Source organism: Radiomyces spectabilis (genome assembly GCF_025331425.1).
Source record: "Radiomyces spectabilis strain NRRL 2753 chromosome Unknown BYT42scaffold_6, whole genome shotgun sequence".
Taxonomy (NCBI): domain Eukaryota; kingdom Fungi; phylum Mucoromycota; class Mucoromycetes; order Mucorales; family Radiomycetaceae; genus Radiomyces; species Radiomyces spectabilis.
In genome coordinates this window covers 1,604,542-1,619,778 of record NW_026251931.1, presented here as the reverse complement: position 1 = coordinate 1,619,778, position 15,237 = coordinate 1,604,542, and the positions used below count along the sequence as shown (strand labels likewise).

The 15,237-nt window shown below is 43.0% G+C and overlaps 5 protein-coding genes across 5 annotated transcripts; 3 read left to right on the top strand and 2 right to left on the bottom strand.

Moving 5' to 3' along the window:
* Positions 1 to 197: 197 nt before the first annotated feature.
* On the top strand, positions 198 to 4,023 carry BYT42DRAFT_496068 (P-loop containing nucleoside triphosphate hydrolase protein; the record flags this gene model as incomplete). The annotated part of the gene is made up of 12 exons (XM_051564396.1): positions 198 to 227; positions 290 to 373; positions 437 to 551; positions 624 to 1,518; positions 1,590 to 1,696; positions 1,765 to 1,866; positions 1,924 to 2,270; positions 2,334 to 2,746; positions 2,896 to 3,030; positions 3,105 to 3,209; positions 3,283 to 3,670; positions 3,748 to 4,023. The coding sequence occupies 12 exons, from the start codon at positions 198 to 200 to the stop codon at positions 4,021 to 4,023; spliced, it is 2,997 nt and encodes a 998-aa protein (XP_051424003.1).
* A 137-nt stretch (positions 4,024 to 4,160) lies between these two features.
* BYT42DRAFT_569537 (uncharacterized protein) lies at positions 4,161 to 6,452 on the top strand. The gene is made up of 5 exons (XM_051568299.1): positions 4,161 to 4,389; positions 4,458 to 4,616; positions 4,691 to 4,726; positions 4,796 to 5,254; positions 5,372 to 6,452. Exons 1-5 carry the CDS (start codon positions 4,336 to 4,338, stop codon positions 6,080 to 6,082), a joined length of 1,419 nt encoding a protein of 472 aa, XP_051424002.1. The 5' UTR covers positions 4,161 to 4,335; the 3' UTR covers positions 6,083 to 6,452.
* A 688-nt stretch (positions 6,453 to 7,140) lies between these two features.
* BYT42DRAFT_467422 (lipoate-protein ligase b) lies at positions 7,141 to 8,016 on the top strand (the record flags this gene model as incomplete). Its single annotated transcript, XM_051563527.1, has 4 exons — positions 7,141 to 7,389; positions 7,458 to 7,538; positions 7,600 to 7,732; positions 7,802 to 8,016. Coding segments are annotated over 4 exons (678 nt in total), but the record flags the coding sequence as incomplete, so codon positions are not given.
* Positions 8,017 to 8,072: 56 nt separating this feature from the next.
* BYT42DRAFT_569526 (uncharacterized protein) lies at positions 8,073 to 9,331 on the bottom strand. Its single transcript, XM_051568298.1, has 3 exons — positions 9,091 to 9,331; positions 8,388 to 9,033; positions 8,073 to 8,316 (listed from the first exon to the last, which is right to left on the bottom strand). Exons 1-3 carry the CDS (start codon positions 9,253 to 9,255, stop codon positions 8,150 to 8,152), a joined length of 978 nt encoding a protein of 325 aa, XP_051424000.1. The 5' UTR covers positions 9,256 to 9,331; the 3' UTR covers positions 8,073 to 8,149.
* A 685-nt stretch (positions 9,332 to 10,016) lies between these two features.
* BYT42DRAFT_495632 (Pre-mRNA splicing Prp18-interacting factor-domain-containing protein) lies at positions 10,017 to 11,344 on the bottom strand (the record flags this gene model as incomplete). Its single annotated transcript, XM_051564374.1, has 3 exons — positions 10,017 to 10,488; positions 10,573 to 11,006; positions 11,084 to 11,344. The coding sequence occupies 3 exons, from the start codon at positions 11,342 to 11,344 to the stop codon at positions 10,017 to 10,019; spliced, it is 1,167 nt and encodes a 388-aa protein (XP_051423999.1).
* Positions 11,345 to 15,237: the final 3,893 nt, after the last annotated feature.

Below are 15,237 nucleotides of genomic sequence, written 5' to 3'. Positions count from 1 at the left end.
GTTCTTTTTATCCACTATTACAGGTACCGCAAAACGTTATTCTCGAGATTAGTTGGACCAACAAAGGTTCGGAGAACCCAAAGAAAACATACTGCGGATGGTCCGGAGAAGCATCCAAATCTCTACCTCCAAATTCCGTTTTTACAATGGGTCCTAATGGCAAACTTGATGTCCTGGAAATGGATCCACAGTTGGGTATGGCCATTGGTCTAAGTGAAGGTCAAAAGGTAGGGTTTGCTTTTGACAAATAGCGTATTCTTACAATTAACCAAATTTGTACGACTTCTAGATCAATGTCGAATTTTGTCGCAACGTGGCTGACTGTGTCTCTGTGCATGTCGAACCGTATACCGAGGATGACTGGGAAATTTTGGTAAGTGTGGCAATGGATTCGACCCCTCGGTCAGGAGAAAGGATGATTAAAAATGGCTTTTAGGAATTGCATGCAGGCTATGTGGAAGAGAATCTATTAAGTCAAATCCGTGTGGTGTATACAAATCAATTAATGTGTGTGTGGATTCATGGAAGAACATTGGTTCGCTTACGCGTCGGTATGTATCAATTACCGTGAAAAAAAGAGGAAGATGTGACAAAGCGAGGGAATCTCAATGTGCGTATTATAGCTCAATTGGATCCGCAAAATGGTTACGTTAAGCTCAATACCAATTCCGAGGTGATTGTCGCCCCCAAAGTCAGAAAGTCAACCAAACCCGCCGATATTGCTGCTCAACAATTGTCATCTGTAAAACAACAAAAAGCGGCTCCCTCGGTTTGCTTGCGAACTTTTCCTCAAGCCATCCCGGTTCCTGGTCTCCCGGTCACCGATATCCCCTCTGTGATTATTCATCCAGATTCTATGGGAGAAGTCGCCGGCCACACTTTGGCACGGATTACAAAGGTCATCCCAGGATTCAGTCGTCGCGATACAAACAATGAAGAGAATCATGAGACAACAGCTGAACCAATCTTGCAGACAAAAGCCGTGTATGTATCTGTCATCCCCTCCAATGCCGTGCCGATCGGTCACATTCTTGTTGCACCGTGTGTCCGCCAAACGTTGGAGATCAAGGACTTTGACTATACCAAAGTGTCGGTCGTGACCCACAAAAAGTCCTCGCCTGGTGCTCTCATCTTGAGACGATTTGTCACTAGCACTACGAATCCCTCGTTAAAGATCGGATTGGATGCACAGAATCAAGCTCAACAAAAGGCTGCACGCGATAATCAGTTCATCGAGAAAGTGCAAGAGTGGTTGTCATCGGTCCCTCACGAGACACTGGTGTTGACCCAGGGCATCACCTTGACGTTGCCTGGCGATCCGCAAGAGCAGTGTCTGATTCAATTTGGTCAGAAGAAGGGTTTGTTTTCCTCTTCTACGAACAATACCGCAGCACCTTTAGAAGATTTGACCGAGGAATATGCTGTGATGTCGGTGGCGCAATGGAAGAAATTGGCCCTAGACATTGGCGAAGATATACCACAAGCAAGCGAAAATGCCAAAACAAAGAGTGCTGCAAGGTGAGTCATGATATCGGCAGAGATTCGCCAATGTAAAATGCTCATCATGTCTTCATGACTACAATTATTAGCCACGATATCAGCATGGGAGGCGTACAGAAACTTTTGGATAAGCTTCGTCAATATACCATCGCCAATGTGGCCGAAAAAGAACTCAAGGATACCTTATCCATTCCATGTAAGACCGACGTTGGCTTGTCATAGGGGAAAAAAAGGACAAAGACTGATCAACGAAATTGTCCATAGCATCGGGTGGTGTTCTGATCACAGGTGCTCACGGCTCCGGCAAAACAAGCCTCGTGAAGAAATTGATCCACTCGGTCAGTCATGATCCTTCCGCTTTGATTTGTAAGTCACTTGATTAAGACGCGTTCCATGGATGATTGACTAAATCAAAATCATCAGACGCTTTGGAGATCAACTGTGCTGAAATTGCCGAAGAAAGAATTCCCACTTTGAAAGACATGTTGCAGAAATGGTTTGACGAAGCAGCATGGCACGCTCCGTCTGTCATTTTCTTTGATGATTTTGACCGTTTGATTCCAGCTGAAGTCGAGCATGCGGATTCCACTCGTTCACGGCATCTTGCCGAACTTTTCTTCCGCTTAGCATCCACCATGACCAAGCGACATTCCATTGCCATCATCGCCACATCCCAGCAACAGCAGTCGGTTCATCCGTCGCTGGTCACCAACCATGTGTTTAGCGAACTGAAACATTTGAACCCACCCAACCGCGATGAACGAAAGGAGGTAAACATCTGCAAACACAAGTTTTAGTATGATAAAAATTGAAGTTCAATTGATGTGCTGCAGATTTTACGTTCCATTATGGCGGACGGACCTGAAATCCTGACGAAAAGCTTACCACGAATTGACCTGGTTTCAGTGGCATCCGAGACAGAAGGTTATCTGGCGGCTGACCTTAAAGCGCTTGTTGAACGGGCCGTTCATGAAGGAGCAGTCCGCAGCATTAAAAAAGATTTAGACGCGGGGTTAATCGAACAAGAGCACACTCCGACATTTGAATTGAAGCAAGAAGATTTCACAAAGGCTCGGGATGGTTTTGTCCCTTCCTCCTTGCGCGGGGTAAAATTGCAGAGCTCCGGTGTCCAGTGGTCGGATATTGGTGGTTTGAACGAAACAAGGAAAGCCTTGCTGGAAACTTTGGAATGGCCAACCAAATATGCAGCGGTGTTCTCACAGTGTCCCCTGCGACTCCGATCAGGGTACGTGGAAATTGTTCCAATGAGTTTACTTGGCGTGAGCTCCCATATTTAACAAAAAACTGTAGTCTTTTGCTTTACGGCTATCCTGGTTGTGGCAAAACGTTGCTTGCCTCCGCTGTAGCCAAAGAATGCGGTTTGAATTTTATCAGCGTGAAAGGTCCCGAGATTTTGAACAAATATATCGGTGCGAGTGAAAAATCGGTGCGTGATTTGTTCGAACGGGCCCAAGCTGCAAAACCTTGCGTTCTTTTCTTTGATGAATTTGACTCGATTGCGCCTCGCAGGTATGATTGGATTCCTTATGCACGACGGCATTTTCGGGAAACTTTTTTAGCTTATCTTATGCAATGTATGGTAGAGGTCACGATAGCACTGGTGTAACCGATCGTGTGGTCAACCAGATGCTGACGCAAATGGATGGTGCAGAAGGCCTAGATGGTGTTTACGTTCTTGCTGCCACGAGGTGAGCAATAGCCCACTCCTGAAAAAAAAAATGTTATGCGTTATTTGATTGATTTGACCATTCAATGTTTTAGTCGACCTGATCTTATTGACCCTGCCTTGCTTCGTCCGGGTCGTCTGGATAAAGCTTTACTCTGTGGTATGCCGAGCTTTGGCGAACGTCTAGAAATCCTGGAAGCTCTTTCGCACAAGATGACGCTGGCGTCGGATGTGGATTTAAGAGTGTACGCTGAAAAGACGGAAGGATTTTCTGGAGCCGATCTGCAGGGTTTCTTGTATAATGCACATTTAGAAGCGATTCACGGTGCGATCAATATCGACAGTTTCCGTGACCAGCAAAGCAAAACCAAGGAAGCTTCCAAAAACGAGGACAAGAGTGATTTCATCATGATTGGTCAGGTATCACCGTCGTCCGCCAAGGCACCGCTCACACGCGCCGAGAAGGGCCAGATATCGCAAAGAGTAAGTGAAAAAAAAAACCTAGTAACCGCCTTGTCTCAAGATTTCATGCGTTGAATAATTTTTTCTCTTCCGATTAGTTGGCGATGATCAAGAAAGGCGTGACCCGTCCCGTGTCGTCCAAGAAGCAAGACTCCAAGCAGGACGAGAACAACAAGCAGGCACCACAGCAGCATGTGGCCCAAATTACTGCGGCTTATCTGGAAAAATCACTGAAAGCAACTCGACCCTCTATAACGGAAGAAGAGAGACAGCGATTGCAAGCGATATATAACGAGTTTGTAACCGGGCGCACAGGAGAGTTGCCATCCGGAGAAGGAGCCAAGGGTGTCGGGAAACGAACCACCCTAGGTTGAAAATGACAAAAGCGGAAAAATGGACTAAAAATAGAACACTATAAAAAAATTATATTTTTATTTTTTTTCGGTGTTGGGGACCTGACCCTTTTTTCTCCTTTCTCCTTCCTTACGTCTCTTCCGTTTTTTTTTTTTTTTTTTTTTTTTATATTCTCCTCCCTGAGCATAGACACTTAAAAATAAGAAGTATTTATTTTTAAAAGAAAGTCTATTCCAAAAACAGAAGCGAATATCGAAGTGGGTTCTTTTTTTGCATTAGCCGTCCCAGTGCACCTCTTTTTTTAACCATCGTCTTTTTTCTGTCATTCAGAAATGGGCCGCAAAAAGATCAAGATTCAACCCATTAAGGACGATCGTAACCGACAAGTAATTTTCGAAACCTGTTTTTCTTTCTTCTTCAGCTCCATTGATAATCTTTGTTGTCGTCACTCTAGGTTACGTTTCTGAAACGTAAACATGGTCTCATGAAGAAAGCCTACGAATTGAGCGTGTTGTGTGATTGCGAAGTTGCGTTGATTATTTTCAATACCAATGGCAAATTGGTTCAGTATGCTAGTACTGAAATCGATAAAATATTAATGAAGTACACCGAGGTAAGTGAAATGCGATAACGAAGTTTTAGCGTGCATCGCTGCCAAGTCGTCTGACCACTCTTTTGTATCGTTAGTATAACGAGCCTCATGAAAGCAAGTCCAACCATGATGTAACTATCGGATACAATCAAACGAATTTTTCTTGTTTGAAACGCGCCATTAAATTTTTAATTGAATAGTTTGCTAATGCGGCTGATCAAGAAGAAAACAAGTTGGATGATGGAGATGACGAACAAGGGGTGGTTGGCTCGGATACCGATCACTCACATCCAGCCATTAAAAAGGAAATGACCGCGACAACTGTACCAACGCAAGTAGCACAACATCATCCACGACCGGCTCCACCGCCAGGTCCTCATGTGGGTCATATTCCGCATCCGCAAAACGCTCCCATGTTATATTATCAACAACAGCAACAACAGCAGCACCAACATCAACAACAACAACAACAGCAACAACAACAACAACAGCAGCAGCAACAACAACAACACCTTCGGTTCAGCGGATTTCCGATGCATCACCACCCACATCATCCGCAGCAGCATCCCCATTTAGCTCAAGGCATGCCGATACCGCCTTCAGGATACGAAGTATACAATTTACCGCAGCATCAACAACAACCAATGTACATGGTTCACGTAAGTACCGGGATTTGCTTGGTTGTGTGACTTTTTTGGATTATTTGGACTGATGGATGGAGGGAGGGGATTGAAAGGAAAACCAGACGACTAAAGGAAATATCGGTGTTGGTATAGAATGTGGGAGGTGGTCCACCTCAACCGACGGCAACACCACCTGCTGTTCCATCCATGCATTATGCACCGGTGGTCGATCACTCATACGCTCAGATGGCCGCGTCACCTTCACCGCAACCTTCGCACAGTCGACAGCAATCGGCTTCGTATCCGTCCCCGTATCCTGCGCCTGTTGTTTCGTCAATGCATACGCCTACTCACAGTGGTGTGTCTTCACCTAATTTCGCCAATGCCAGTCCGACGGGATCTTCCAACAGCAAGAAACCGCCTAAACTTCGCGTGCAAATACCTACGGAAAGCGAGACGACGACGGCTGCGCCTCAACAACATCACCAGCGAAACCAATTATCGGTGTCTTCCGTGTCATCGACGGGATCCAACATTCAAGCTGATCAACAGCAACCTTCACAGCAACAACAAGCATCTAATCAGGAAACGTCTGCCCCGGTCCAATCGTCTACGGCAACGTCATCTTCTACGTCATATCGTAATAATGAATCCGGGCCGCCTTCCGCTTTGCCATCCCAATTTGCGCAGAATTTGCCGTCACCGTCAACATTTTATCCTGAATTCTATCAACAGAGCGAGCTTCCGAGTCCGTTGAACTTTTCAGCCACACCCACCGTGAGTGGCGCTCCTGGTGGCGCTTTCCACTGGCCCCCGCCGCCGCGCGATTACAAACCATCTCCACTGGCTAAGCTTGGAAGGTAAGAAAACAATGGGGAAGCTGGGTGGACGGGAATAAAGTAAAAGACTAACGTATTGAATAGTGATAATTATAACAAGCGACCGGCTGAAGAGGAAGAGGAAGAAGAGGACGCGAAAGAAGCGAAAAAAACGAAAACTGTGTCATAATGCATACCCTCATTTTCCTGTCATTTTGTCCTCTTCTTCAAGTTCTGTACATATAGACTTTTTCAATAACAACAGCGTTGTGACAAAGCTTTTTTTTTTCTCTTAGTGTCCTGGAAAAAAACTCCAGGTTTCTCAGCATTTTTCGCAATAAAAACTCTTTCACCGCGGTGCGCTTTTTTTGGTTGGCAGCGCGTTCTTTTGGATTGCATATAAAACAGAAAGGGGGAGAAGAAAACAACTTATCAACAAAGTGATTCATCGATGTTTAAGCAATTTTACTCGTCCGTTCCATTGAAGGTCGTTGGTTTCCTAATGACCCAAATGGATTATCCCATTTTCTTCAACAATCTACTATTTCCATGGTTATAGTCATTGTGCGAAGCCAAAGGGAACATCAACAGCAACTCCGTACAAAAGGATCATTTTGAGGTTTTTTACCCTGTGTGCTCATTGCGAAGCGATTGAAGCATCAGACATGCTTTCATCAAACATCTGTTGCCTTGGTTTCGCTGCTCCATGGAGAAAAGAATATGTTTGGCTGGTGAATCCAAAAAGTAACAACTCACCATCAACCCTGCGAGTTATTCGCATATTGAAAGTCCACCGCACTCTGTCTAAATGAGTTTGGATGAATGGCCCAACGATGGCAAGTTCTACAATGCATTTGCCGAGAAAGCATTAATTTTTCATATGTAAGATATAAAGATTGTGAAGTTTCCAAGGACGGCAAGTCGGCACTGAAAAAATCGAGACCATAGCAACAGTGTGCAGTAATTGTCTCCCGATTTAGTAGAAATTAAACGTTTTTTTTTGGGTTTTTTTTCAACTTGCTTTGTCCTTGTTTTGCAACTATGTGGAAACGAGCCTATACCACGCAATGTGCTGCTTCCATCACAAAGCCGCTTAGTCAACGCCCCATCGGTTACCTCAAGTTTGATCATCTCATACCTTATCGTCAGGGTCTTGCGATCCAGGAATTTCTCGTTCAACGACGCCATCGCATAAATCAAGAACGACAGCAAGGGATACAACATGAAGAACCGGAAGATGTTATTTGTTTCTTACAACATCCGCCTACTTATACTGCCGGTAGACGCATTCGCGGTCGAACGGAGAATGCAGAAGAGAAGCGATTACGGTCACTGGGTGCTGATTACTTTGAGGTAAACATTGACGGCAGTGATAAAAGTCGGGTTGAGACATGGCCATTAACATGAGAACCATGTCGCAGACAATGAGAGGGGGTCAGGTTACATTCCACGGGCCTGGACAACTGGTCGCTTATCCCATCTTGGATATACGGGAATATCAGGTAAAAATCGGGCGTCTCTAAAAATGAAAAAGCATATCCATTGATCCACGTTTTTTACCAGATCAATGTCCGGTGTTACGTATCAAGGCTCGAGAAAACAATCATTCATGCTTGCGAACAGTATGGAATCAAAGCAAACACGACCGAGAATACCGGTGTATGGGTTGGAGAAGATCATAAAATTGCCGCACTAGGTAAAATTTCGAAAAAGGGAAAAAGAAAAATACCTCGGCAACGCATAATGACGCAGGACGAATCTATAGGTGTTCATCTTCAACGCTATGTCAGCAGTCATGGTCTAGCACTGAATTGCGACGTGGATCTTTCATGGTTCAGGAATATTGTTGCCTGTGGATTACCGGAAAAAGATGTCACAAGTATATCGGAGCAACTCGGTCGAGATGTACCAGTGAATGAGGTGATCCCGGTCATGGCTAGAAGCTTTGCACATCTGTTTGGAAAACCCGTAGTAGAAATAACCAAGGAATCATCCTTATCCCAACAATTAGAACATATCCTCCAGAAAAACGAAGGAGTAGAAAGTAAAATTTAATGACTTTTTTTTTTCTTATCCAGACAGTATATTCCTTATTCAAAGGGGTTCTACCGAGTTAAAGGTTCTTTAAGAATGCTTCAAGCATATTGGGATCCCAGGTAACGTTGTCTGCAGTGAAACTTAGAGGAGGGTCATCTTGTTTGGGCGACGGTAAGCCGTTTGGTATATCACTTTCCATAGCATTCATTTTGGAATTACCCGGGGGATCGAATTCGAAAAATTCTACCAAAAACGTGGAATCCGTCAGGGGCCTCGTGCAGTGGTTGAATACATTGAACAAAACGCTAACTTACCATTCATATCGAATCCACCACTGTCCTGAGTAGGCAGTATTGCTTCTTGATTCGGCGGAGTTGAAATAGACATGCGCGCAACGTTGTGATTGATACTGTGCATATTCAAGAGGACTTGTCTGGCGTTCTGCAAACGTTCAATGAGAGTCGCTTTTTTCCCATTCACCGGTAATCCGCGTTGTCGCAGCATTTCTTTCAATTCGGTCACTGTGATATCATCGAAATTGGCTTTCAACAGTTGCTCATCCATTTCAGCTTGGTTGAGGGTAGCCGGTTTCTTGGATGGTGCTGGTCGATTGATTCGTTCTATCGGTACAGGAGGAGCAGGAGGTTGATTGCGTCGATTGGAACGTGGCGTGGGATCGGTTACTTGCAGTTGTGCAAATGTGAGCTGCGGAGTTGCATTCGCAAGAGGGTAGTACGGTTGATGTCGAGCTTCAACGTTTGAAATGTTCTTGGCATCCATAAAGCTGCGGAACGTAGGCGGAACTGAGGATGATCGCCGGCGACGCTTGGCCGTATTCGACGAAGATGTGTACATGACTGCATCGTCGTATAAATCTGGAAATAGAAACGTTTGAGGTGGAGAAATGAGATTGGAATCGGTGGAAGTGGTGGATAAGGGAGAATAAGATAGCGCCGGGTTCTATTGAAAGAAGTTTTTTAGTATTAGTAAAGAAGCAACCTATACATTTACACATACTTCTTCGTAAACCGAGGTTGGAATAGCTGGTGGTTTCAAAGATCCGTTATAAGGAGCCCTAAACATGGACATATCAAAAGACGAACTTCGCCGTCGGTTATATGCCGGTGGTGGATTGACAGTAGCGGGAATATCCCATGGTGCAACGGGCGGTTGATTATACATCAGCGTATTATATAACCAAGGAAGAACAGAAAAAAACAGAGTATGCAGTTCTTAGGAAAAAAAAAAAGAAAGTTGCGAAAAAAAAAAAAAAAAAAAAAAAAAAGGTTTAAAAAAACCCCCAAGTTCACAAAGCGTGCTTTGCTGGTTTTGGGAAATGACGCTTGACGTTGTTTCACAGTTTTACTATATTTGTCAATCTGAGTTGCTATCAAGTTCACGTCATTTTCTTGCATTGTTTCGTTGCATCGTATATCCAAGTGATATCATGTAAAATAAACGGCCACTAAATGGTTTAACCTTTTCGCTATAACAACCACCTTGGAAAAACGAGATATGTCCAATTTGACTAATACAATGGAGTATCTTCTCCCACTGTAGAAAAAAAAAAAAGTCGGCAACCCCATCGCAATACCCGCAAATGAATAATCATGCCTAAAACAGATTCAATTAGTATGGTAACAAAAGCATTCTTTAATGTATTGGCAAATGGTTTGGTTCGAAAACAAAGAAGAAAAATATGATGAAGAGGGATGAAAATTAATGACTAGCAATATTGCCCCGCAAGAGCGCACTGGAGGCTTTCTGAGCTTCAATGCCTGCTTGACCAGTGCAATAAGAGTTGCGAATAAAGGAACGGCAACACTTGTAACCCCACTTGCCATCGGCCCAATAAGAACCCCATGTTGATGTGTGGTTCTGGATATGCACTGTAAAATACAACAGACCGTCAGTAATCCAGTTACCAAGCAACGTTCCACCCATTACTTACCATCTTCCTCGTATTTTGATTTTGTTTTGGCTTTCTCTTGACCCTTGATCACTCTTCCTGTTCGCGAATACTCCACATAATTTTCGGTTTGTGCCAACAGCAGTTCCTTTGGCGGCGCTTCCAAATGTTCGGCACCACCGTACTTTTCCAAAATGCTCTTTTGAGTGGAATCTCGCACGGAATCCTTCTTGGACTCGTATTCTTTGTGAAGAATGGCGACTTGCGTAGGATTGGCTTGAAGATGAACATCGTTACCACGATCAGCCGCCTGCCATGCAAACATCTGTACTTTGGCCATTTCAGGAGCATCGCCAGTGTATCGAAGCACATTATCACCGCCGAATTGAATGTCTTCTTCTGTTTGATCAGCAAGCGGGTTATCACGCATCGAACGAGTCTTCGGATCATAGTACGCTGAATCGGTATCGAGATTAAGGAGATATTTAGCTGTATCTTCACGAATTCTACGAAAAATGCCAAGACGTCAATAAACGTTGTTCTTTCCTTCAAACTATTTTTCGCCGATAAAAGAAAAAATTCCAAGTTACCTTAGGTTACGGATCGTTGTTCTTGTCTTTTGATTCACATGTTGTCCAGGCATATCTGCTTGATCCGCATATTTATCTTCATCGTCATCTTCCTCGTCGTCCGACAAACCGGCGCCGGCAATCTTTTTCGCTTCCGAGGTAGTTGTAGGACCTTGCTTATCAAGTTCCGAGGCTTTAGCCGCTCGTCGTGCTTCTTCAATCTTATTGTACTCTTCAATGACTTTATCATGATCTTTGGGATCGTAGCCATTCCAGCGATCACGCTTTTCATCCCAAGCGAGATCCATATCTTGAACAACCTCATCTGCTTGAATGTTCTGTCCAGTCCATTTCGCTCCTTTCTTGCGAGGTCTTTCAACGCAATCTTTGGTTTTGTGGGTGAGCGCACCACAATTTTCACATGCGCCTTTTCGATACTTGGTAGCTGCTGGGCCCTGTATGGAATATATGCAAGGTGAGCCAACCATATTCGACAAGTAGCAAAAACCAGAATGCTCCACCAGTTACTTACCGCTCTTTGGCCTCGAGCATACCACAAGCTTTGCTCCAAACCGAATCGTGTAGCTTTTCGCTTTTCCGGTGCTTTTTGATGCTTCAAGGAGACTTTGCCGGTGTCGACGTACCATGGTGCTTTCAACATAAACTGCGGAGTATGTGGATTGATCTCATTGCCTTCTTCGTCCACTTCAGCTGGTGCTGTACCAGCCTTACGAGCGGCATCAAGATCCTTTTGTTTACGGTACTCCTCCTTGGTAAGACGATTCGACTGCATTAAACCGGACATGATGGTAGGAAAGAAGCAAAAAGCGTCGTCAAAGATTTTAACTTTTCCCAAAAGAGCAGCAAGAACTGTGTGAAGACGAAGGGCACTTTAATCTGGCAGTCTCCCGGCCGGACAAGTACGTCACAAGTCCGGCTGTTGGAAGTTTTTCGACAGCAACCCACACAAATTGCCCATCTGAATTTCGAATTTGACGACACAAAACGAATAGCCAGCAGCGAAATAAAAGCAATCTGATTTGCCTCGCATTAATCCCGAAAAAATATAAAAAGGCACATGAGCTCCCGATATGGTAGCATACACTCTAATAATATTATCTACACGCTCTTTTGGACCGTAACATCATGAAGAAGAAAACGGTTGTACTTTTGTAACCGTCCTACACGTTGTTTTGAAGCTACTACGCATGATGATGATTCGTTATCCAAAGACGTTAGATGGGGGCCATAAGAAAAGTTCAATGTGGGTAGAGCTCTTTTTGGAAAAGGTGGTTGATGGCACGGCGGTCTGGTATTTTGTATAGTATGTCATTTCAAAACAATGATGGACTTGCTTGGTGCTAGCCATTCTATTCGAATTTATGTCTTCGTATTACTGAGCCTGATGTCTCGAATATCTAGTCCTGTCAGCATAATATCGCCTATACGACGCTCGCTCTGGAAACGTAACCATCACAAGACAATAAATTGATCGATATTCTTGAACCTGGTCAGATTGACGTTTGATCATACTATAAAAAACGCCATTTTAAGCTTCCATGGAGATTGTCATCCATATCCCTGAGCTGTTGTGGTCTCTTTGCATCGTTTACACAAATGTAGGAACGAATTCAGCAATGAAGCTTATTTATCGTGTAATTTAGGCTTCAAGAAATGTACGACCCCTCCTTTAGCAATTTTTTTTTTTTTTTTTCATTTCATTTTGTCGTTTCTTATTTCCTTGCTGGCCTTTTCCGGATACAGTTTTCACAGACGATAGATATAGCAGAATAAAAATAAAGAACAAAGAAAGTGAGAGGGTAAAAACTGTTTGTTTATTCATTACATGGGAGCCGATATTCATTTAATTTTGGATATTCTATAACGATTGACGGCTATGTATTTTCAATCCAAAGGCTGGGCAACATTCAAAAAGGGATACTTCATTATTCATTTTCTTATTATTTTCAATTTCATTTTTTTTTTTATAATGATAATAACTCATCCAACCACCCACCGCCATTCCCAGTGACCCCCAGTGAACTGGGCAAGCCGAAGCTTGTTCCCCTATCCCACCCCTGAGACTGCGATGAGCTGCCATGATACCGATTTCACCTATGAACCACCCACCAATATACATTCGTTTCCCGACTTCGTGCAAGTTGTGGGTTAGGGTCCCCGATAGTGCAATTTCATAAAAATCTCTTTTTTCGTGCAAGTTGTTCTCATTTTTTATGCTTCTTTTCTTGTTATCCATGTTGTAAGAGATGCTATCTAATGGATCCAACCAAGTACAATCGCTTTTCATCTCCTTTTTAAAACGGAAAAGAATGATAAACTAATTGGCAGCGATTTTGGCGGAGTTAAACGTAGGTGGTCGCCGTTGCCGAAAGTCAAATATCGGCTAAAAGATGGCATGTATAGTTTTTTCTTTTCTATCTCCAATGACAACGCATTTATTTTAGCAACTATGTACCTTACTCCGTAAATAAATAAATAAACTATACATGCCATCTTTCAGCCGATATTTGAGTTTCGGCAACGGCGATCACCTATGTTTAACTCCGCCAAAGTCGCTGCCAATTACTCTATCATTCCTTTCCGCTTTAAAAAGGCGATAAAAAATGACTGTATTTGGTTGGATCCATTAGATAGCATCTCTTACAACATGGATAACAAGAAAAGAAGCATAAAAAATGAGAACAACTTGCACGAAAAAAGAGATTTTTATGAAATTGCACTATCGGGGACCCTAACCCACAACTTGCACGAAGTCGGGAAACGAATGTATATTGGTGGGTGGTTCATAGGTGAAATCGGTATCATGGCAGCTCATCGCAGTCTCAGGGGTGGGATAGGGGAACAAGCTTCGGCTTGCCCAGTTCACTGGGGGTCACTGGGAATGGCGGTGGGTGGTTGGATGAGTTATTATCATTATAAAAAAAAAAATGAAATTGAAAATAATAAGAAAATGGATAATGAAGTATCCCTTTTTGAATGTTGCCCAGCCTTTGGATTGAAAATACATAGCCGTCAATCGTTATAGAATATCCAAAATTAAATGAATATCGGCTCCCATGTAATGAATAAACAAACAGTTTTTACCCTCTCACTTTCTTTGTTCTTTATTCTTTCATTACTATTGTCTGTGGAAAACGTATCTGGAATAAACTAGCAAGGAAATAAGAAAACGACAAAATGAAAAAAAAGGGTTACAGAAGTCGTCCTCTCTAGAGGCTAAAGTGGACATGAGACATGAGCGTCGTTGCTGTCTTCGCGCAAAGTGATGCAAAGATCCACAACAGCTTAAAATGTGGTAATCGAACTGCCATCGTCCCTGCAACAGTACCTCAGTACAGTACTCGGGCAAATTTTTAGACCAACTTGTTGCGTAGGTGATGTATATTTAATCGATGCTGTAGCACCATTTAATTTCGGGTTTTCTGTCCGTTACAGTATACTGTATATGCCCCTTTCATTTTCTTCAGTTTTCCCTGATCGGATAATATTGAGCGAATATACTCCTATCTGTGTAGCTGGTATAGCGAACATTACTCATCATTCATACATCAGTGGGGTGTGTATTGGTTCATTCATAGGAAATTACCATACTTTGTCTTCAATTTTTCCGTGGATCTTTGGTTTTCTCTCTCTTCTGTTCGTCTAAGAAGCTCCTGGTATGCATACTACAGTATTTCATTATGTTTCTAGCCGCATCCATAATCCATACAGTGACCTCTTGATTTAAGAATCACCCCGGGAGCCACGAAAAGTGATTCTTAAATCGAAGTATTCTTAAATCGATGTGGTAACTTTTATGCAATAGAATACGGATCATAAATTTACCCGGTTGTGACAGCGAGACCATAACAGGAGTCAGTAGAAAAATTCAGTTTAACAGGGCTGCGATCAAGTATCGTCAAGGAAACTTGGCTTGCAAGTTTGGTCAAAAGCATGCGATGGGATTTACTTGTGTTGCCAGGAGACCAGGTGAAAAAACAACCTTCGCCAAATGCTTAAGGCATGACAATTCTATAATTGCTCATCGGTTGCAGATAACGAGGTACAAGAAAATCGAACGGCAACTGATCATAGTAGATTTCGACTATCTTCAATACGATATTGAATTTAGAAGATGAATCATAACCTGTGCCAATCATAAGAGCGGAGAAACATTTACTCTGACAATATGGGATCGTGAATGAACTTACCTCCAGCCAATGAAGTCTATAAGCAAAGCATACGACGGTATAAAGTATGAGGAGCAACTAGTGTTAAAGCAAGCTCCAATTAATGTGATATCTATCATGATATAATAAAAGCGTGGCTATGAGTCTTTTTTGATTTAAGAATATTTCTGTCCCAGGGTGATGACTGATGGCTATATCGAATTTTGGAATATTTTACAGCTTACACTGTCGGGAAATCCAAAAAGTAATTCTTAAATCGAAATGTTCTTGAATCGAGTATTCTTAAATCCAGCGGTCACTGCCATGGTTTCCCCGAGTAGCTGACTCGGTTAAATCGCCCATTATCATCAAATGGTACTATCCGTTTTTCGTCGATAGAAGCTGACCTTCCTTTTTCTCTATCCTTCTTCAGCTATTCGATTTTCTCGAGTTTTCTTTTCACCAGGCAAGCCTCCATCTTCCAAGCCTTTATATCATTGCTGGCACAGTCGATTGT

Bases quoted from the DNA above. Each gene is read 5' to 3' on its own strand.
- BYT42DRAFT_569537 (XM_051568299.1), top strand. From the start codon at position 4,336: ATGGGCCGCAAAAAGATCAAGATTCAACCCATTAAGGACGATCGTAAC. The intron at 4,727-4,795 runs GTAACTATCGGA...TTAATTGAATAG, and splicing joins AAAGCAAGTCCAACCATGAT to TTTGCTAATGCGGCTGATCA. The intron at 5,255-5,371 runs GTAAGTACCGGG...GTGTTGGTATAG, and splicing joins AACCAATGTACATGGTTCAC to AATGTGGGAGGTGGTCCACC.
- BYT42DRAFT_569526 (XM_051568298.1), bottom strand. From the start codon at position 9,255: ATGTATAATCAACCGCCCGTTGCACCATGGGATATTCCCGCTACTGTC. The intron at 9,034-9,090 runs GTATGTGTAAAT...TTCTTTCAATAG, and splicing joins CAACCTCGGTTTACGAAGAA to AACCCGGCGCTATCTTATTC. The intron at 8,317-8,387 runs GTAAGTTAGCGT...CGTTTTTGGTAG, and splicing joins TGGTGGATTCGATATGAATG to AATTTTTCGAATTCGATCCC.